General features: G+C 51.4%; 1 protein-coding gene across 1 annotated transcript in view; it reads right to left on the reverse strand.

Annotated features, from left to right (window-relative positions):
* LMCD1 (LIM and cysteine rich domains 1) overlaps positions 1-21,079 on the reverse strand; it is a 58,392-nt gene that overhangs the window by 20,069 nt on the left and 17,244 nt on the right. The window contains exons 2-3 of the mRNA XM_054729484.1: positions 5,470-5,558; positions 1,190-1,445 (exon numbers count right to left, since the gene is read on the reverse strand). Coding sequence (XP_054585459.1) covers positions 1,190-1,445; positions 5,470-5,558 — 345 coding nt within the window. The remainder of the gene's footprint in view (positions 1-1,189; positions 1,446-5,469; positions 5,559-21,079) is intronic.

Genomic DNA, 21,079 nt, shown 5'->3' on the forward strand with positions numbered 1-21,079 from the left:
TTAGTGTGTTCCGAGCAGGAAGGAGGACAGCCAGTGGGCTGTCATGTACTGAGTGACAGGGGTGCAGCAGGGTATTGAGTGACAGGGGTGCAGCAGGAGCTGTGGGAGGAGTCTGTGGGGACGGAACCATGCAGGACTCCAAAGGCTCTCCTTTTCTCCCAGGCGAGCTTTAACTAAATGTCAGGCTTGAGTCTCTAAAACTGTAGGGCCTCTGTTAGTTCACTAACTTGCAGAAACCACCTAGGCTGTTGCTATCCCAGGTGTGGCCTGGGACCAGCAGCATCAGCAGCGCCTGGGAGCTGGTCAGGAGTGCAGAATCTCAGGACCCAAGAGTCCCGGATGCATTTTGGCAAGCTCTCCAGGTGATGTAGGTGCTTGCTGAAATTCGAGTGGTCCACTCAGAATTGGACTGGTCCAGTGGGTCTTGAGGGTGGCTGCACGTGGCGCTACCTGGGGCAGCATTTAACTGCTCACTTCTGGGGATTCTGACCCTGAGATCTGGAGCTTCTGACTTAAGGGTCTGGGGCGAGGCCCACCATGGGGACTTCTATGAGCCCCCAGAGATTCCAGGGGCCATCTAGGGAGTATCCAGAGATTCTGGGGGGTAGCCAGGTGACTTGTGAAAGTCACCCATTCTCTGTGGGCCTTATCCTTTCTACCCTCCTCAGGCCTTCTCCAACTATTTGCCCCCGCCTTCTCTGGGTGCCTCCTCCCCACAGCTGGGAAAAGCCAGTTTGGCTCTCCCTTCTAAGCCCAAGAGACTTCAGCTGCGAGGGAGAAGCAAGGGCTGTTTCTCTGCTCTCCTAAGGCTTGCAAATGGCACATCCCAGCCACGCTGAGGGGAAATGAACATGGCTCAGATGAAGACAAGCAGTTGGAGACGTCTGGGTGATAAGCCATCCTCTGTTTAGAAGTGAGGAGCCCACAGGGAACCATGAGCAGCCAGGTACTAGAGTTGGAAGGGCCCTAGAGGTCATATGAACAACTGTACCCCTTTTATGGATGAGGAAACCGAGGCCCAGACAGTCTTCACTTCAAGGTCACATTGGAAGGTGGGAACAGACATGAAACCACAGCCATTTCTACTATTTCTGTAACCTTGCCCTCTTGAAATGTGGGAATCTGTGGCACGGCTAACATTTATTTACAAGGGCAAGAAAATAACCACTTGGTTGGAGGAAGCTCTTACCAGTTTCTGGGTGACTCCGGGGGGAGCCCACTCATAGGTGATGGTGTCAAAGGTGGGATCTTTCCCAGTGGCAATGGGGTTGGTCATGATCATCCGGTTCCTCTTGTAAATCCGGATGCCGTCCCCGCCTTTCACGCGGGCCGTGAGGGTGGAGTACTTGGAGTCCATCAGCAAGCGGCCAATCTTGCGGTCATCTTCCAGGTCGGAGCTCAGGCAGTGGTCCTCTTGGCTGCATTTGCAGGACTTGCATATTTTCCTGGGGGCGGGCAGAGATGGGGACAAGTGAGATCAACCTCCAGAAAAGAGAGGCGGTCTCCTGCTGGCAGCATCTACCCTGCTGAAAGCAAGTGCAAAGTTTAACGTGAGTAGCTTTTGGAAAGGTTAGCAGCAGACACATGGTTGTCTGAGACCAATGGGCCGTTGGGATGGGACTACATTTGGGGGACCTGGCCATGTCTGGAGACACATTTGATCGTCACAATGAGTGCTGTGGCATCTGTAGGGTAGCGGCTAGAGATGCTGTGGAATATCCCACAGTTCACAGCTCCCCCTTTGCAGCAGAGAGTCATCCGGTTCAAATGTCAGCAGCGCTGAGGTGGGGAAGCCCTCGTGTAACATGAAGGGAAGAGGCCCCTTCACAGCCTTCAGGGAACTTCCAGGAGGGGTGGGAGGGGAGAGCATCGGATGGAAACTAAACGTGAAGTGGGGTCAGCGGGGCCGCAGGAGAGGTGCATGTGCCGTGTGGGAGCTCGCTGGAGGGACCACAGGGCCTTAGTGTGTGGCACGTGGACAAGGGCTCCGTGGAGGTGAGCTTGGAAAACAGTGGGTTTCAGAAGGTGGAGCCCATTGTTTAGTGTGAGCTGCTTCCTGTCTTCAGTGAACTGACGTGCCGCGTGATGTCAAGTGGGGAAGACGGTATTTGAGGAGAAGCTTGCAGCCCAAGTTCCCATTCATAGGCTGCAATTTGAGAAAAGTCAAAATGGACAAACTCGAGGATAATTCTGGCACTTCAAGAGAGAAGAGGACCCTAAAGGCGACGCGGGGCAAAGACGAGGTCTTTTCATTCTCATGAGAAGAGGTTGCTTGATTTGTGGAACTGGGACATTTTATTCCTGATCAATACCATTCTATCGCCTCTCCTGCAAAGCCTAAAATGATGACTGTCTGGCTCGTCATCAGCTTGGTGATGCCTGGTCTATTGAGGAGTCTCCAAACTTTGCTGCGTATCCAGATCCCCCGGGGAGCTGGGTAAACTTGGAGATGCCCTGCCCCGGCCCCGCTAGTCACAGGCATGGGTCTGGATGGGACCCGGGCTGGGCATTTGGGATCCTGTTCCCAAGGTGATCCCGATGCACACACCCCAAAGTGGGACAGTCACCACGCGGTCCCTTTAAGGACTTTAAGCAGCTCCGGTCGACTTTCTCCAGGTTGTTCCTCGAAAAACGTAGGAAGCCTAGGTCTTTTACTGCAGAATTCTGTACAACGATCGCCTGCCCGTGAGAAGGGGCGGCTGCCGCAGCTGGCCCGGGGACCGGGCCGCAGGAGAAGGGTGCCATCACGGGGAGCCCGGGAGAGTCTATCAAGAGCGACCACTGAAGAATGCCACATTTTGTAACTTGAACAGCCAGTGGTCTCTCTTCCATTTTTCATATTATGTTTCCAGTTTTCCTTAAATCAGGGCTGTTTTTTTTTTCTCTCTACCCACTGAAGTCAGTGTATATTGAAAAAAATAAAACTAATTAGTATAATAATAATAATAATAATATAAAAAGATCTTTGCATGCTGGGGAGGGACCTTGCATTGGACTCTCTCTGAAATACCTGGAGACCCGGAGGGGTCCCCACCTTGAGGGAATGCAGCATCCTGTGAGGGTTGCCAGGTGGGCAAGGAGCCGGCGTGGCTATGGGGAGAGCGGGGTGCTGAAAGGAAGGCTGCTGGGAGTCGCCCCCTTGTTTTCATCATATGTTTGTTCTGAAAGCCTGCTCTTGCACCCTCCTCTCTCAGTGATGCTCCCCTTCTGTGCTTCTGATACGAATTCCATTCTAATTCTAACCATGTGAACCGTTTGTTTGATTATAAGCAATTTGCCTGAAACAATGGGATTGTAAAGCCAGAGTGGACCCCAGAGCACATCAGCTCCAACGCCCCCATTTCTCAGCTGGGAAGTCTGAGGCGTAGAGAAGGGCGGTGCCCTGTCCAGGCAGAGTCGGCACGTGAATGCTGTCCTGTGATTCCCTGAGGGCCTTTCCCACTAACCCAGGCCGGCTGCTTGGATCTTTACTTCTATTTCAGACTAAGGAGAGGATGGGAACTGGGGCATAAAAGTGGTTTGACATGGTTTCCCCCCTAAAGGTGGGACCTCACTGCTCCTGGGTGGCTTGAATTTAGGTCCCTGTTAAGGTTGTTCTAACCAAATAGTTCACAGGATGCAGGACCGACACGCTGCAATCTGCCCTTCTCATGGATAAACTCACTTGATGTTCAAATCGTTTATTGGATGGTGAGGAAATGGAGGGATGTAAGCGATGCTGAGAGACACCTGCTTCCAGCTGTGAGGAACCCGGGCCCAGAATTGCCCTCCACCCAGAAACATCTAGAAAACTGGACCAACTATGATAAACAGTCATTGTCAGGTGTCAGCCAACAGAAAGCACGGGGCTGTGAGCCTGGCGAGAAAGGACACGCTGCTGAACGGACTCTGTGTGAGCATTTAGGGAACATCAGCCCGCTGCCCCCAGAACTCTGAAAGGAGCTGTCTGAAGGCCCTAAGCTGATGATTCTACACATTGTTCTACGACCCCGGGCACCCTGACACCCTGGTGGCAGATTCAGGACCAATGGGGTGACGTGATAGGGAAGCTGACTCTCCTCCAGGTCAGAAAGAGCTCAAGTGGCCAAAACGGGGTTGGGGGTTGAGGGGGCTCCCCCTCCTGGGAGTGTTGTCGCTGTGGGAGGAATGTGTGCAGGGGACAGGAATTGGGATTGGATGACCTTTTGAAGGTCTGTGCATCCAGAAGACCACGCGAGCTCCTCTGAGGTGAGGACTGTCAAGGAATGGAGCTAGGAAACAGTTCTGTGATGTGAAAGCTCACGGCATGCAGGGCTGCAGAATGGGATGGGGTTGCCCACAGACCCGAGTCTGAATGCTGCCATTTAGTAGCCATCTCCCCATTACCCACCCTCAGTTTCCTGATCTGCAGAATGGAGATGCTATACCACTTAGGGTTATTTTAACATTTAAATACAAAAACTCTAGCTCAGTTCAGTACTTTTGTAATTGCCTTCTCACAGTGGAAGTTAATATCTCTAAGATGAAATCGTCCCAAATTTTGTCCCCGCCCCCTTTTGTGCCCCCCAAGGCATCGCTCTGGCAATGGAGACAAAAGTGCTTTCTTGCTGTCATGCCCTACAGCGCCTCACAGGGCTGCAGGCCATGCCCTGCACAGCTCCTTGGGTGCCAACCACAGAGATGCTGGTGTGAACAGCAGTGTGGCAACCCCACCTCCAGTTTTCAGAGCCCTCAGTCAATAAGAGAAAGAAAAGTCCATCCAGGCCTGTGTGGCTCAGTGGTTGAGCATCAACCTATGAACCAGGAGGTCATGGTTCAATTCCAGGTCAGGGCACATGCCTGGGTTGCAGGCTCGATCCCCAATCTGAGGTGTGCAGGAGGCAGCTGATCAATGTTTCTCATCATGGATGTTTCTATCTCTCCCCCTCTCCCATCCTCTCTGAAATCAATCAAACTATATTAGAAAGAAAGAAAGAAAGAAAGAAAGAAAGAAAGAAAGAAAGAAAGAAAAAAAGAAAAGAGAAGGAAGAACAGTCCAGCTGGCTCTTGGGGTCCTCTCCCCTGGGTATGAAATCCAGGTCTTGGTTTTAGGTATGTGGACACCCCGACTTCTGTCCTAGGGGCACTGAGATCACCAACAGGGAGGATGGTGCAGCAGGACGAGAGCAGCCTCAGGCACCAAACCCCAGGCCAGAGCTCTACCCAGAGTGGACCAAGCACCAGCTAACAACTGCCCCCACCCTCCGGGGACAGCGCTTGCTGGGCTGGGCCCGCCGTGACAGGGTTAAGGGAGAACTAAACTCCTGCTCATCCTGGCTCCCCGAGGGCTCTCCGGCATTTCTGAGTTAAGCCGAGAGGGAGGGCACTGGTCCCGGGGCCACTCCCCCCCACAGCGTGCATCCCAAGCAGCCCCGGCAGAGAATCACCAGGGTCCCCTGAGAGGACCGCCCAGAAGCGAAGGGGACGGAGCCTCCAGACGAACTCCCTTACCTCCACGAATGTGGCTCGAAGCCTGAACACGTCCCCTTGCATCTCAAACAAGGCACACCTCGCGCTGACTGCTGCTGGCCCAGGGACATCTGGAAAAGGAGCAGAAGAGAGGGTGATTTCCTCCCAAACATCTGGGGCCCGGGGTGCCTGACCTCTGAGACACTCAGCGTGCCGGCAAAGGATGGTGTGGGGCGCACCGGGAGCGCTTGCTGTTTACCGGGAGACCCGCTGGGAGAGTGGCCGCAGGGCAGGCAGTGGCAAGGGGGGGCACTTCCCATCACACTGCAGCGGGGCTCCCTTCCGGCCCGCAGTGGTCACTAGCTGCCAAGGCCGCTGGGAGGGACCCTCTGCCACTTCCCTCCCCATCCACTGTCACTGGAGTGGAATCTTCCAGCAAATGTCCCCTCTCCCTCATTCACTTGTAATTTATTGATAGGGTATGACTAAACCAAAGTGCAAACCCATGTTCATGCTGCCAAATGTTTATAGCCCAGAGCCTAACTTAAACATTTGGCTAAAACATGGAAAACCAGGAGCATTCGCAGTCTGGTCCTGCTTTGGGAGGAGCACGGCCCACGAGTGAAGTTGTGTTTTTCGTGACCAGCCAAAGGGAACAGAAGGTCAATGGCTGCTGCTGCTACTGCGTTTAGACCCAAATGGCCCTCAAATGAGGCCTTGAAATCAGCAGCGTCACCGGAAGTTTGCCAGAAATGCAGACAGACCCTCAGGCCCCACCCAGCCCTTTTAAATCGGAACCTTCCATTGAACAAAACTTAGGCCAGGGCAGCTCAACGGTTGAGCGTTGAGCCAGGAACCAATAGGCCAAGCATGTCAAACTTGCGGCCCACAGGCCACATGCGGCCCACAACGAATACTCATTAACGATTACTCATTAATTTCAGCCTTTTGAAAGTATTCAGCATGTCTCCATCAAAATAAACCTACGTTTCTATGAAAGTGGGAGCTTTTGTGTTTTTTTTTGCGGCCCGCATAAACTTAACCCTTGTTTATTTGGCCCGTGTTAGCCTTTGAGTTTGACATGCTTACAATAGGCCATTGGTTTGATTCCCAGTCAGGGCATGTGCTTGGTTGTGGGCTCAATTCCCTGTGGGGGGTGTGCAGGAGGCAGCCGATTGATGATGTTTCTCTCTCATCCATGTTTCTATCTCTCTGTCCCTCTCCCTTCCTCTCTCTCTAAAAACTCAGTAACTATGTGTGTGTGTGTGTGTGTGTATATATATATATATATATATATATATATATATATATATATAAAATTAGTAGTCTTGTATTACATTAGAACTGGAGAAGCAGTGGGTTAGTATATGGATCTGCTGGCTGAGAAACTTACCTGATTCTACATTGGGAGTGGGGTGTGTGGAGTGTGATTTGGTACATTGTTATGATTTTATCAAAAACAAGGCTCCATCAGCTAATTAGATAAAGGGATAAGCTCATCATTCAACAAGCTATTGATCCACTTAACCATTTATTTTTTATTTATTTATTTTAAATATATTTTTATTAATTTCAGAGAGGAAGAGAGGGGGAGAGATAGAAACATCAAGGATGAGAGAGAATCATTGATCGGCTTCCTCCTGCACACCTCCTACTGGGGATCAAGCCCACATGTGCCCTTGACCAGAATTGAACCTGGGACCCTTCAGTCCCCAGGTTGACGCTCTATCCACTGAGCCAAACCAGCTAGGGCTCCACTAACCATTTATTTCGCATCTCCTGTGTGCCAGGCACAGGGATACATCATAAGACTCAGGTATGCCCCAGAGGCAGTCAGTCTACGGGCAGATGGAGTAGGAAACACATATTTATCACCTGCTCCAGGAAGTGGTAAATTTGAGGCAAGAAAGCTGCCAGTTGTGTTAGTAGAAAGGCATGGATTCTGGAGCCTGAGAGACCTGAATTCCAAACCCAGCTTCGTGACCTAACAGCCACATTGACCTTGGACCAGCTGAGCCTGCCACACAGGCACAGAGATAACGTATGTGAAGAGTCTGACTGTATTAGGCACTAAAAATGGTAGCTGCTGTTACTTTCACAAATACTTTAGGAGCACAGAATAAGGTTTCAATACACCCGTATGGGAAATCCCGGGCGGCGTCTTAGAGGCGGTGACTGTGGATGAGGGCAGTGCAAGGTGAGCTGGCAGGAAAGGGGAAAGGGATTCCTGGCAGAAGGAAGAGAATGTGCCGGGGCAAAAAGGTACACACGGGCTCGACGGGCAGGGGGCCGCTGTCTGAGCATGCTCTTTGGGACGGGTCCACGCTCTTGGTTCTAATAAACACTCACAGCTTCGGCGAGCTAGAGCCATGTTGCAGGTATGTGAAGGGAAGCGTGTTCATAGTGGTGTTAAGATTCGCATTAAAATGGAAGAACAAGATGATGCGCACCGCCCCCTGCTCGTCCGAAGCTCATTCACAGGCAGAACTTTGCTCCCTAAAGCCATTGGACGCGGGAAACTGTGCAGACACCCGCCTCTTGTCCTTGACACCTTGCGTCCCACTGGTTGAAGCACAGCGATCCTTTCCCGCTCCGGAGTAGTTCACAGGTGACTCTGGGAGGCGTACACTTTATGAACAGGCTTCGTTACTGGACTGTTTTCAATGCACCCAGAGGCAGCGAGGCCTGGAAGCCGGAGAGCCGAGTGGAAGCACTTCCTAAGTGGCCGCGCACCCTGCGTGCTTGAGCTTTATGGTTCTTCTAATGAGTGGCTGATTTAACAGTCAGCCTACAAGGGGATTAGCCCTGGTGCTTGGCCGGGAGAGTCTGCTGGCTCAGGGTTTGGATTAGAAACAGTGATGTGAGGCAACACAGCAAGCGGAGCACTGGCGGCGGGGGGCGGGGGGGGGGGGGCCTGGCCCTCTGGTGCCAACTCTGACATTTATTAGCTGTGCAGCTAGAGGCAACTCATTTCCTCGCCCCGCCTAAATTGCTCCTCTGTAAAATGAGAAACCTGGCCGGAATCGGGGTTGCCCAAATCTTGCTCTGCAGAGCCCTCGTTCTGTGGGATGCGATAAAGTGGTCCAGGGCCAGGGTCAGGGAGGATCACATGCTCAAACGGAAATGGGAGACACGGGATGCAACTGGCTGCCGGCGCCTTTGAAGCCTGGCCTGATGGGAAGTGAGAGGAGAGGTGGGAGGTGGGGAGCAGGCAGCTGTGTGTTAGAGGTCCAGGCTTTGGGGTTGGACGGTCAGGGTTTTCCTCCCCATTTTGGGCCTTTCTTCTGCTGAATGTGGGCAGGTGATGGGTCTTGGGGAGTCTGTTTCTTCGTTTGTATCACGGGGACGATAAGAACCACCTGCCCCACGCAGTTAGTGAGGGAGAAATGGGTGCTGCACGGGAGGGGCGCAGCCTGCACTTACTCTGTACCGACTGTTTGTCGTTGTCATTGTATCTTGTGTAAACAGCCTGAGAGACCCAGATGTTCTCAAAAAAGCTCCCCGCCCCCCGCCCCCCGCCAGCTTCAGAACTCTAGGGGACTTCAGAGGACCTGCTTGCCTAACTGCACACCCACACATCGTCTTTCTTACCCTTGACTTTGTTTCACATGTATGTGTTGCCTCTCTAACTAAGTGTAGGGAGCCGAGGGCTGGACCCTGTCTCCATCCTGCTGGTGGGGCAGTTTCCATGGCGACAGCAGTCCCTGGGAGAGGAAAATAAATGGCACTCGCTGTGAGGAAGAAATAGATTTGGGGCATCAGGCCACGCTTGCAGCCAGTTTCCTGGCAGACAGTTTAACACATTAAATAGCCACCCGTGCACTGCGTGCTATCAGCCCGGAGCCAGCCAGCCCAGCTATCTCCGACACAGAAAACGATCCTGCTTATGGGGGGGGGGGGGGGGGGGGGCCGAGGGCGGGGCAATGCCGACCAGAAATCGTGTTCAAGTGAGATATTCCGGCTTATAAACTGTGGGCTTGTCTGATGCGCACTGCGTCTCTGATGACAGATGGCACAGTGGCCCACAGTAGCTAAGCAGAGAAGAGCTTAAAAGGACCTGTCACTTAAAAAAATGGGTTCTTGGAATGTAGCATCGATTCTGTCCTTTTTTTTGGAGGGGAGGATAAAATGTTTTGACAATTTTCTTTGGCTCCGGATCCTAGGATCTGGTTCATCCGATGTTGTGGAACCTAATTGTGTGAGGGGCTGAAAAGGACTCAGACCAAGTCCCCTCGGGATGAAGAGGCGGGGCGACAGGGCCTCCTCCTGCCTTTGAGCATTGGCCTCAGACGAACCCCAGGGGAAATCTTAGGTGGGAAAATGCCACCAAGGACAATGTAGGGCTGCAGAGGAAGAGGAACCCGAAAGGGGAAATGCAATGTGGACTTTAGGGGTGAGCATGAGACCCGGACTTGGCAATGGGGGTTCTCCTCCCAGCTCAGCTTCTCTCCCTGTAACTCAGTTTTCGCCTCGGATGAATGGGTTTTCTCCTTGCCCTTTTTGTCTCAGCAATGCTTTTGTAAGCGTCATGTAAGGTTGAAAGGTTGTTTATAAAGTGAAATAATTATTTACCATTGTTAAAAATTTATCCAGCCCTAGCCGGTTTGGCTCAGTGGCTAGAGCATCGGCCTGCAGACCAAAGGGTCCCGGGTTCGATTCCGATCAAGGGCACGTACCGCGGTTGCAAGCCCCTCCCCCCCAGCCTGGGCCCTGGGCAGGGTTCGTGCAGGAGGCAACCAGTCAATGTGTTTCTCTCACATTGATGTTTCTCTCTGTCTTTCCCTCTCTCTTCTACTCTCCCTAAAAATCAATGGATTAAAAAAGAAATCCAAAACTTGGAAACAGGCAGAAAGATGGGTGGATCATCCTTTCAACATTATATGCTGGCGATATGGCACTGCCCCTGCCCCACGCCTCGAAGGTCATCTAGAGAAATGTGCTTTGCTCTGCTCCAAGACTTAGTGTTACATGTTAACTTGGAGCTTTTTCTCCAGTGGCAATGCAGATAATTTTTTGTCCTTTTGAAGAAGATAACCCCAAAGGTTATGGTTTATTGTCCTAGAGGACATGAACCAGTTTTGTACCTAACCCATCATTCTTGTCCTACCATTAAATTGATTATGAATACCTAGCTCCTTAAATTTTTTTTTAAAAATTAATCCTTATTGTTGAAAGTATTACAGATGTCCCCCTCCCCCAAGTGACTGCCCTCCAGCCCTTACTCATACCCCTCCTCCCACTCAGACCTTCACACACTATTGTCTGTGCCCAGGGGCAATGCATGTTTGCATATAAGTTCTTTGGTTAATCTCTTCCCTCCACCACCCTTCCCTCTGAGATTTTCAGTCTGTTCCATGCTTCTCTTAAATGCTTTTTGAACTGATCGGAATCTCATACTGATTCTTTCATTGGCGAATGAGTGGACTAAAATCTTTGCTAAGTTCTATTTCATATTTGCACAAGAGTCATGGTTTTACCTTTTAGAAGATTACATCTTAACATCACCCCACGCCCTCCTGACTCTGCATGGGTTTGCCTTCTGAGCTGGGGTGTTCTGAATTGGCGCTAAATTCTGTTCCAAGTCAACTGCTCTGACACGTCTTTTGCAAGTAAGCGCCACACGCTATGTGTTGTTAAAGGTTGTTGGTCAGCATGCTCTGCTACTTAAAAACAAACCGTCCCCTCGAGGCTCCCAGGAGAGAGGGTGGAGATGGCCGGGTGGAGTGAAGTTATGAGAAGGTCCAGAGAAGAACTGAGATCATATCCAGAAAAAGGATCCCGGAAACTACCCCACTACCATCAGCAACCCCCAAATAATAGCAGCCTGACCGTCCACGAGGTGCTTTTCCTTACGCATTCTCTTCCGTAACAGTTATGGCGGCCCCGTGAGGTGTCCTCATTACTCCCAGTCACCCGGCGATGCAGGACAGCGCGTCTGGGCAGGAGAAGCAACTTGTGCCTTCAGAACGGTCTGGGCTGGAGCTCGTCTGGGGTGGCACCTTCTAAATGCACACTGATCTGTACTGGCCGTCAAGCAAACGCTTGCTCTTTCCTGATGTTTATGACGGTACTAATATTTATTGAATACGCCTTATGTGCTGGGGAAACGCCAAGCATTTTCATGATATTTAACTAAAGCTACTTGATGACCTTAGGAGAGAGAGGCTTTTACTAACCTCGTTTTCAGACCAGGAATCAGGCCCAGAGAGGTGAGGAGCCAATAGCTCACCAGCGCTAGAGGCAGGAAGGGAAACCAGGGAGCCTTACCTCAGAGCGAGCTCTCAGCCGATCGGCTGTGGCACTTCGCACTGAGCTCCCTACAGTTTACCAAGTATGCTCCTATCAGCCCTAGGCTGTGGGTGGATTGCATTTGGCTCATGAGAAAAGCAAGCTCGGGGGACTGATGGGATTGCTGCTCAGCAAGATTCACACTCATGTCTGTGGAATCCAGATCCTGTGACTTCCTACCACACAGGAGTCTCCAGACCCCGACAGCCTCCTCCGAGTCTGGCCTGGGCTCTGGGCATCAGGCCTGTTGGATCCAAAGGGGTGGGAGGGAGTGTTTGCAGGGGCGGGAGGCTGTGTTTGCAGGGGTGGCAGGGTGGGTTTGCAGGGGTGGGAGGGAGTGTTTGCAGGGGCGGGAGGGAGTGTTTGCAGGGGCTGGAGGGAGTGTTTGCAGGGGCGGGAGGGTGTGTTTGCAGGGGCGGGAGGGAGTGTTTGCAGGGGCGGGAGGGAGTGTTTGCAGGGGCGGGAGGGAGGGAGTGTTTGCAGGGGCGGGAGGGAGGGAGTGTTTGCAGGGGTGGGAGGGTGTGTTTGCAGGGGCAGGAGGGAGTGTTTGCAGGGGCGGGAGGCTGTGTTTGCAGGGGCGGGAGGGAGTGTTTGCAGGGGCGGGAGGGAGTGTTTGCAGGGGCGGGAGGGAGTGTTTGCAGGGGTGGGAGGGTGTGTTTGCAGGGGCGGGAGGGAGTGTTTGCAGGGGTGGGAGGGAGTGTTTGCAGGGGCGGGAGGGAGTGTTTGCAGGGGCGGGAGGGAGGGTTTGCAGGGGTGGGAGGGAGTGTTTGCAGGGGTGGGAGGCTGTGTTTGCAGGGGTGGCAGGGAGGGTTTGCAGGGGTGGGAGGATGTGTTTGCAGGAGTGGGAGAGAGTGTTTGCAGGGGTGGGAGGGAGTGTTTGCAGGGGCGGGAGGGAGTGTTTGCAGGGGCGGGAGGGAGTGTTTGCAGGGGTGGGAGGGAGTGTTTGCAGGGGCGGGAGGGTGTGTTTGCAGGGGCGGGAGGGAGGGTTTGCAGGGGTGGGAGGGTGTGTTTGCAGGGGCGGGAGGCTGTGTTTGCAGGGCTGGGAAGTCCTGGAAGGGCTAGGGTGGGGGCAGTGGGAAAAGGTCATGACCACCTAGATCCCGGGATTTCTACCTTCCCGCCTCGCTCTGCTAAATAAACTAAAGTGTAGACAGATGTTCAAGGCAACGGACAGGCCTCAAGGGCAGCTGTGGAGGCGGCAGCCGGAGAGGAAAGTGGGTCAGAGTCCTCAGCGGTGCCTGTGGGAGGAAATCGCCGGGCCTGGCTTCACCTAGTTTACAGCTTCTCCCTGAAATGATGACCCGACAGCCAGGCTTAGGGCCATTCCGGGGAGTTGGAGTCACATTGTGACCCAAGCTGTGACGATGGATCTGTTTCCTAGAGATTTATCACTTAAAGGGACAAAAACCGTAACCAACTTGCTATCATTTCTGGGTTTACTCTCAACTCTTAATAGCTTGTTTATATTGGGGGTACGAGCACCCACCTTGCTTGACGTAATGCTGAACCCCTCTTAAAGCGCTCAAGGCTGCTGGGTGTTAGATGTCAGGGCGCTCCCGTGATGTGGCCGCCTCTCCTGTCCACATCTTCCTGTTCTACTTCCCACCTCATCTCCTGTCTCCACCCAGATTCTCTCCCAGTCACCGGGCCTCAGGAAGTTCTCCTAAATATACATTCGGGGGTCTTGCTCGTGGTCACCTAAACCCCAGAGGGCTTCCACCCCACCCACTCTTTAGGGACCAGCTTAAGTCCCATCTTTTTTTTTTATATATATATAATTTGTCAATTGCAGTTGACATTCAATATTATTTTATATTAGTTTCAGGAGTACAGCATAGTGGTTAGACATCTACATAATTTACGAAGTAATCTCCCCCTTCCCCGTCCTCCCCCATAAGTCTAGTACCCACCTGGCACTGTACGTAGTTCTTACAGCAAGTCCCATTTTCCATAATTAAAAGAATTCCTATCAGCGGTAACAAGTACTAGGCTTTGCGGTTTCCCAGTCCCTGGGCTAAGCCTGAGCTCATGCAAATCTCGCACCACCTTCCGAGGTCCTCCAGGTCCGGTCCCCCAGCAGCACCTGGGAACCTGTTAGCCCTGCAGATCCTCAGTCCTCGCCCCGGACTTACGGAGCCAGGCGCTTTGCGGGTGGGGCCCAGCCATGGCTGCTCAGGCCGTCCGGGTGATGGGGATGGAACATCGGTCTGAAACCACCGATCTTAGCTGGTCTCCCGAGGCTGCACAAGAGCCCCCTGAAGGCTGCCGCTGTGTGGCTTTGCCGGGAACGGATTCGGGGCCTGGATGAAACACTTCCAGTGACAAAACCAGGAAAACTCTAGGCAAACGGGGAGCTGGGCTCCCTAACTAAGGGGATTCAAAGAGGTCAAATTAAAGCACTAGAGGCTGCATTTGAACCCAGGTCTCTCTGAATCTGGAATCTCCATCTTAATTTAACCAACATACTGCAGGTGGTGCCAAGAAGCCATTTCCAAGATACTTTGGGGCCCTTCCATATTTGTTTCTCAAATGACTCACAGAAATGTAGAATTATAAATGCGATCAGTGCCAGGAAGGAGAAAGAGCAGAGCTGCTCAAATTGATCTGACAGGGGTTAGCATAAAGCTCACCTGGGAGCTGGCGAACATGCAGACTCTAGTCTGGCAAGTCTAGGGGAGCCAGTGCTGCTGGTCTGGGGATGACACTTTTTATTTTAATTTTATATTGATGTGTGAGAGAGAGAGAGAGAGAGAGAGAGAGAGAGGAACATCGATGTGTTTTCCACTTACCTATGTATTCATTGCTTCTTGTGTGTGCCCTGGCATGGACCCTGCAGCCCTGGCCTATTGGGATGATGTTCTAATGAACGGAGCTGCCCTGCCAGCCCCGGGGCCCACACTGTGATAGTGAGGGGCTTGTCTGCACGTTAGGATCACCAGAGGGCCTTTCCACCCTTCCACAGCCCAGGCCACAGTAGCCGCAACCCCAGGGGGTTCCGACGTGCAGACAGGTTTGGAAACAACTGGGCCACACTCGTGCATCCTCAGCTGCTCCGACTTGGATTTTAACGCCGTTGGCTTAACCCCCACCACGATTCTCACCTTGCACACACAGTCCCCACAAGGTGCGTTTCACGCAGGCCTGACTGTTGTCATTTCATTTGGGTCCCACCGGCCCTGGCACAAGCCTGCCTCATGGGCTGCCGTGCCAAATGCAGTACCTCTCTTAACAGCCGTACGGAGGGGAAGCTAACCCCTTCCTCTTCCTCTAAGCTTCTCGGGCTGGGTGTCTCCTCTCAGGGGCTCCCCTGGATACGGAGACCCTCTGCTGGGCCCGAGGACAGGGAAGTCCTCCCCACCCTGCAGGGCCATGGGGGGCTGGGAACTGAGAGAGCCCGTCAGACGGAGGAACCCAAACTGGGAACACCTGAGGCCCCAGATGGTCACGAGCTGCATCATGCAGAGTTGTTGGTCGGTTTTTCCCTTAAGAAGTTCGGTCCTTTGGGGAGTGGCCTGGCGGGGAGGTATAAGGGGGCACTTCACTGTCCTGCCCCAGAACCCCAGGATCCCGACAGGGGCCTGGACTTCTTCCACTATTGGAAGCTCCCCAACAACTGAAAACACGAGTTGCTAAAAAAAGGTTACAAATCTTTTTTTTTAAAGTTGTGTGTTCACCACATCAAGTCAAGTCTCCTTCCATCACCATTTATCCCCTCTCCCACCTCCCCCAGCCCCCTTCCCCTCTGGGAGTCACCATACTGTTGTCTGTGAGGCGTTTGTTGGCTTGTCGGCTTGCTTAATCCCTTCATTTTTTTCACCCAGGCCCCCTACAAAATCGTAACGGAGTAATGAAATCAGTCACTCACCAGCACAATCCCTGCCTCTGCTTTTGCCACCCTTCCTGACCATAACCCTCCCTATGCCGAGCCCTGTCACCCGGTGGTGCAGGGGGGCCCGGAACCCCAGGGGTGCTGGGGAAGGCCAAAACAAGGCTCTTTCCTGTTTGCTTTTAATTAGGATGACTTTGGGCACACATTTCCGTAATGTGTATTTTCCTGTTTTGGTGTAAAATGGACGCCCACTCCAGTCTCAGGCAGAACTGTTGCCCTGTGTTTGCCTGTCCTCTGGCTCACTCACCTCCCTGCGGAAGTTCCTCTGCTGGCTGGGGAGGCCTCAGGCTGGGTCTGCCGGCGTGGCCAAGAGAACACTGCCTCCCCAAATGGGAGAGGGAAGAGTGGGACCTGTAGCCCCGATCCTGGGGGGGTCTGGCGTTAACCCATCTGGCCCCCAGACAGCAGGCTGAGCCACGGTAGCACCAGGCAGAGGAGTGTGCGGAACTGGCTGGCGGCGGTCTTTCCCCCTGTTTGAATTTTCATTCTGCACCACTGGACCTGTGGGCTCCAGGATGACGTACGTGCAAATCAGCCAGGGAAACCACTTGAGATAAAAGCGCTTCCTAAAAGCACCGCTACTCCGATACCAGCAGCAGCAAGCCCACGTCTGCATCAGAGGTGGCTTCTGTGTGCGTACGCGCAGGGTCACGTGTGGCTGCGGCCTTTCTCCCCGCCTGCCCTTGGCCGTTTCCACTACTCTGTCTGGGCAAGCACAGATGTGAAGAAATCTCCTCAATTTAGTTACCATTTTCCTGAATTGTGTAATGAGGATAGAAATGCACAGACTAAACAAAGTGAGATTAGCGCAAGTGATCTAGTACTTAGTCTGCTATGGATGGAAAACGTGGTTTTTTTTTTTTCCTTTTTTGTTTTTAAAGACCCGATCCTATTTAAAGCAATGCAATAGGAAGACGGTTAGTGGGTGACGTTCTGATTGCACAAGTGCCTGGGTTGTTGGTATTTCGCAGTACAGATTCAATTCTTTTCCTACTAAATGATTTGTCTATGTTACATGTATCACGTGGACGGCTGCGGTAGGAAGCGCTAGTTGGATGGATTTAGCTCAGGATCTTAGCAGTGTCTGATGTCCCAAAGAAAGTTCTGTAAAAATGCCCAACAAAAGGGTACTTGCTACCCTCCATAAGAAATGGCATTTTGTTTTGTTCAGTTTTTGTCTGCCAAGATAGTTTGTCCAGGTTCAGCTTTAGGAGAATTTGGGTTCGGGACAGACTCTACACCAGGGGTCCTCAAACTTTTTAAACAGGGGGCCAGTTCACTGTCCCTCAGACCGTTGGAGGGCTGGACTATAGTTTAAAAAAAAAACTATGAACAAATTCCTATGCACACTGCACATATCTTATTTTGCAGTAAAAAAAACAAAACGGCAAAAACACCCGTATGTGGCCCGCGGGCCGTAGTTTGAGGACGCCTGCTCGACACATTGTGTTTAACAGGTAAGATTGAGGTAAGGTCAGGGCAGAGAGGCAGGAGCAGGGAGTCAGAAGCCTGCTGTGCTGGGGCCAGGTCAGCAGGGTGGGTGGGGGTCACGGACCCTCGGGGAGGGGTTGGGTCCTGATCACCTGCCAGGCCCCTCGATGAACATGCCTCTGGGAAAGTTCTGGAAACCACTGCCCAATTCCTCCTGTCCCTTCCTCAGGGAGGTCCTTGGTTTTCCCAGGCTTGGTACCTCTCCCTTCCCCCCTGACCGTGGTCAGCAAACTGCAGCTCTCCCACATGCGGCTCTTTGGCCCCTTGAGTGTGGCTCTTCCACAAAATACTATGGCCTGGGCGAGTCTATTTTGAAGAAGTGGCGTTAGAAGTTTAAGTTTAAAAAATTTGGCTCTCAACAGAAATTTCAATCGTTGTACTGTTGACATTGGGCTCTGTTGACTAATGAGTTTGCCGACCACTGCCCCATGAGCTAGCTCCTGACCACCATGCCTGAACCTTTATGGAACATCTACTGCTGTTACCACTTGTTTGGGTCTTTCTTCCCCTCCAGGGGAGGAAGTGATCAGAGATCCCCAAGGTGTGAACACAAAGGGTTAATCTGGCTCTGAAAAACCGAGTGGAAAAGCAAGTCCAGATGTGGAGAGGGAAATATAAAATGAAAAGTCTCTCTGTTTAAGACCCTGCCTTTGCCTCCCCTCCCGCTCACCCATCCCAGCTGGTTGTAGGCCCGGGAGCATGCCCAGACCCCGGGCCGCGGCTGCAGTGAGCATCTGAGCCTGCCTTGGGGTGACTGCCTGTAAAACCTCACCCACCCCAACAGTGACACCGCTCTTAACTGCATCCTGGAAATCTCCCGACGCAAAATGAATGATTACAGCCCCAGTCCCCTCCTCTCTCTGGCCGGTTAGTCATGTCTCCCTCCCACCCCATTATCACTTGGCACGACACAGCAGACACTCCGCCAGCAAGATAGGGATGGCCTGGCCTTCCTTTTCCCTTCTCCTGTCTGCCTTTTCAACAACTGTACCTTTTTGCATCTTTAGCACGTTCATAAAAAAATAGGCAAAGCGGTGATAAGACTCAAATCGGAACATTTTTCAAGAGTTTGCAGCTCTTGGAAAGGCCCGACTCAGGGACGACGCTTGCATGGAAGAGCTGTAGCAGCTGCAGGAAGCAGTCGGCGAGGCGGGGCGCCCTCGCCCAGTTGAGAGTGGGCAGCAGCAAGGTGTTCGCAGAATATCTTTTTATCCCTGGATCTGCGCGAGGGCCACGGAGAAGCGAGGACGCTGACCCCTCCGGTTGACGCTCTTTGGCTGAGTCAGGGCCTCTTCCCCGCTTGTTTCTTGCTGAGAGCTGATGTTTATATGTGGTTGTATCCAAATCAGGCCTACGAATCCATGTGTGAGGGGCCCTCCTGCACTGAACGGATAGCACTTTTTTTTTTAATCCTCACCTAAGGATATTTTTCCATTGATTTGTTTAGGGAGAGTGGAAGAGAGAGGGAAAGACAGAGAGAAACATCGATGTGAGAGAAACATATCGACTGCTTGCCTCCTGCACGAGCCCCGACCAGGACCAGGGCCCAGGCCAGGGAGGAGCCTGGAACCGAGGTATGTGCCCTTGACTGGAATCGAACCTGGGACCCTTTGATCCGCAGGCTGACACTCTATCCACTGAGCCAAACAGGCTCGGGCAGGGATAGGACTTTTAAGGCTGAACCAGTGTGGTCTTTGACACCAGCTCCCTCTGAAGGAGATGCAGGCAGCCACTGACCAGCCAACGGCACAGGAAGTGCATGCACGCAGGCTGACAGGATCCGCGGAGGGGCAACACCTTCCTCCTCTGTTTAGAGAACTTCCTGTTTCTAGAAAGGTCGGCCCATTGTTTGAGGGGTTCCCTGCTTCACGGAAATAGTCGGTGGTTGTGTGTGGGGGTCCTCCTGCTTCCGCACTTCCAGACTTCTCTGGACCTCTCCAGACACACGGATTCCCAGAGGGGGCCTGTTTTCTTCCACTGTGAACGGGATCCCGCAGGTCAAGGGCTGTCCTGGCATTTCTTGCCAAGCTAAGTACTTCCAGAGGCTCCACTGTAATTTATTTTTTTTTTCCTTGAAATAGTCTTTTTTCTTCTTCTTCTTTTCTTGGACAGGCCCTGCCAGCTTTTTGGAAGAGATAAGTAAAACCACCAGCCTCACTATGGGCCAGAGGTTACCCAGATCCTCTGGGAATCTTATCTAGAGATTTACCAAGGAGCTCTGGGGATGTCACAATGAAAGAAAAGAAAGTCTGAGCAGGGACTCTCTACTCCTCCTCCCCCATTTTCTAAATGAGAACAAGCTGTTGGTGTCCCGAGGCCTAGTATCTTCTGGTTGTGCTTGGAAATTAAAATCGAATTGGCTTCATGGTTCTTAGGTTTCAGCTCTTAATAGACTGGCTCCTCAAGTAGAAAACCGTAAGCTTGAGGCCAGCAATGCTTCCTTATTGTACCTACCAGGGTTTATAAGACTCCTGATTTCAGCGGCCTGAGTCTTCCTATAAGGATGTAATTTGATGTGTGTGTGTGTGTGTGTGTGTGTGTGCGCGCGCCCACATTTCTGATTTCTTAACTTGCAGCATTTCTGATCTTTCCAATGATAACACACTTTTATTGGAATAATTTTGGAAATGGGAGAGACTTAGCAAACCAAGTTGGAGAATTTGTAATCTTGCCTATTTGAATCTTAATGTCTTAAAAGGAAATGTGTTGTGTCCATGTACAGCTGTTATTAGAAGTCTGCAGGCCTTGCTTATGCAAATGGTTCCTGCTGGGAATCTCAGGCCCAAGTTCTTAGGTTAATTCATACAATGGAAGCATTCACACACACACACTTACTCACACACACACTCACCCACACACACACACACACACTCACTCACACACACTCACCCCCACACACACACTCACACTCACACACACACTCACACACACACTGACTCACCCACACACACACTCACACACACTCACGCTCACACACACACTCACGCTCACACACACACATGCTCACACACACTCACGCTCACACACACGCTCACACACACACTCACACACACACACTCACACACACACATACACACATATACACCCCTTTCATTCAATATTGGTGCCTTGATGTTAAAAAAACACTTATGTTTTAGTGTACTGACGTTTAGCAAGACTTTTTTTCATTTAAAACAAGTATTCTTATAAATGGCTTCCCTCTTCTCTCTTTTTTGCTGTTATATGTTTTTAAAACTAACATTCAATATACGTTCAAGTATTTCCTCCTTTCCTTGGTTTTACCCCATATAATGCAGTAGTTGTACAAAGTTTATACAGTTGAAATCTGTGTTTAAGGAAATCTGACATAAAGAAAGTCATAGATTCTTAGAAATGGAAACATCTTAAAGAGTATTTAGGCCAGGTTTCTCTAAGTCCAGTTTTATGAAACAAGCATTAGTACATGGTAATTCACTTTACAAATGATTCACTTTTAAGGTCTCACCTTTGAAGCTCATTTAACACAATTAAAATGTAAAATCAGAACTACAGAAGCCAAGTTTCTTTCCAGAAAATTATCCCTTGAGTAAATTTAGAATTATTCATTTAACCATATGCCCCAGGAATAATGCCAAATTCCTGTATACCTCTGAGCCTGCCCACGCTCAGTTCCCTCTGCTTGGACCATTTCCCATTCCCTTCACCTAACAAACTCCTAATCTTCCCTCAGACACCCCTAACATATGGTCTTAGAAAACCCTGTGTCTTGTACTTCTTAGTTGTACCCATCACAATTCTAATTAGTTCGTTGTGGATATAACTCTTTAATGTCATTCTGTTCTGCTAGACTGTAAGTCTATGGGGGCAGGGTCCCTGCATGTCTAGTTCATTGCTCTGTCAGCAGTGCCTAAAATAATGCCTTGCACATAGTAGGTCCTCAATAAACATCTGCTTGAATGGCTTATTTTCTAACACTTTCATTTTTGCCTGTCATCAATGCTTCTT

The sequence above is a fragment of the Eptesicus fuscus genome, chromosome 18 (assembly GCF_027574615.1).
Source record: "Eptesicus fuscus isolate TK198812 chromosome 18, DD_ASM_mEF_20220401, whole genome shotgun sequence".
NCBI classification, from domain to species: domain Eukaryota; kingdom Metazoa; phylum Chordata; class Mammalia; order Chiroptera; family Vespertilionidae; genus Eptesicus; species Eptesicus fuscus.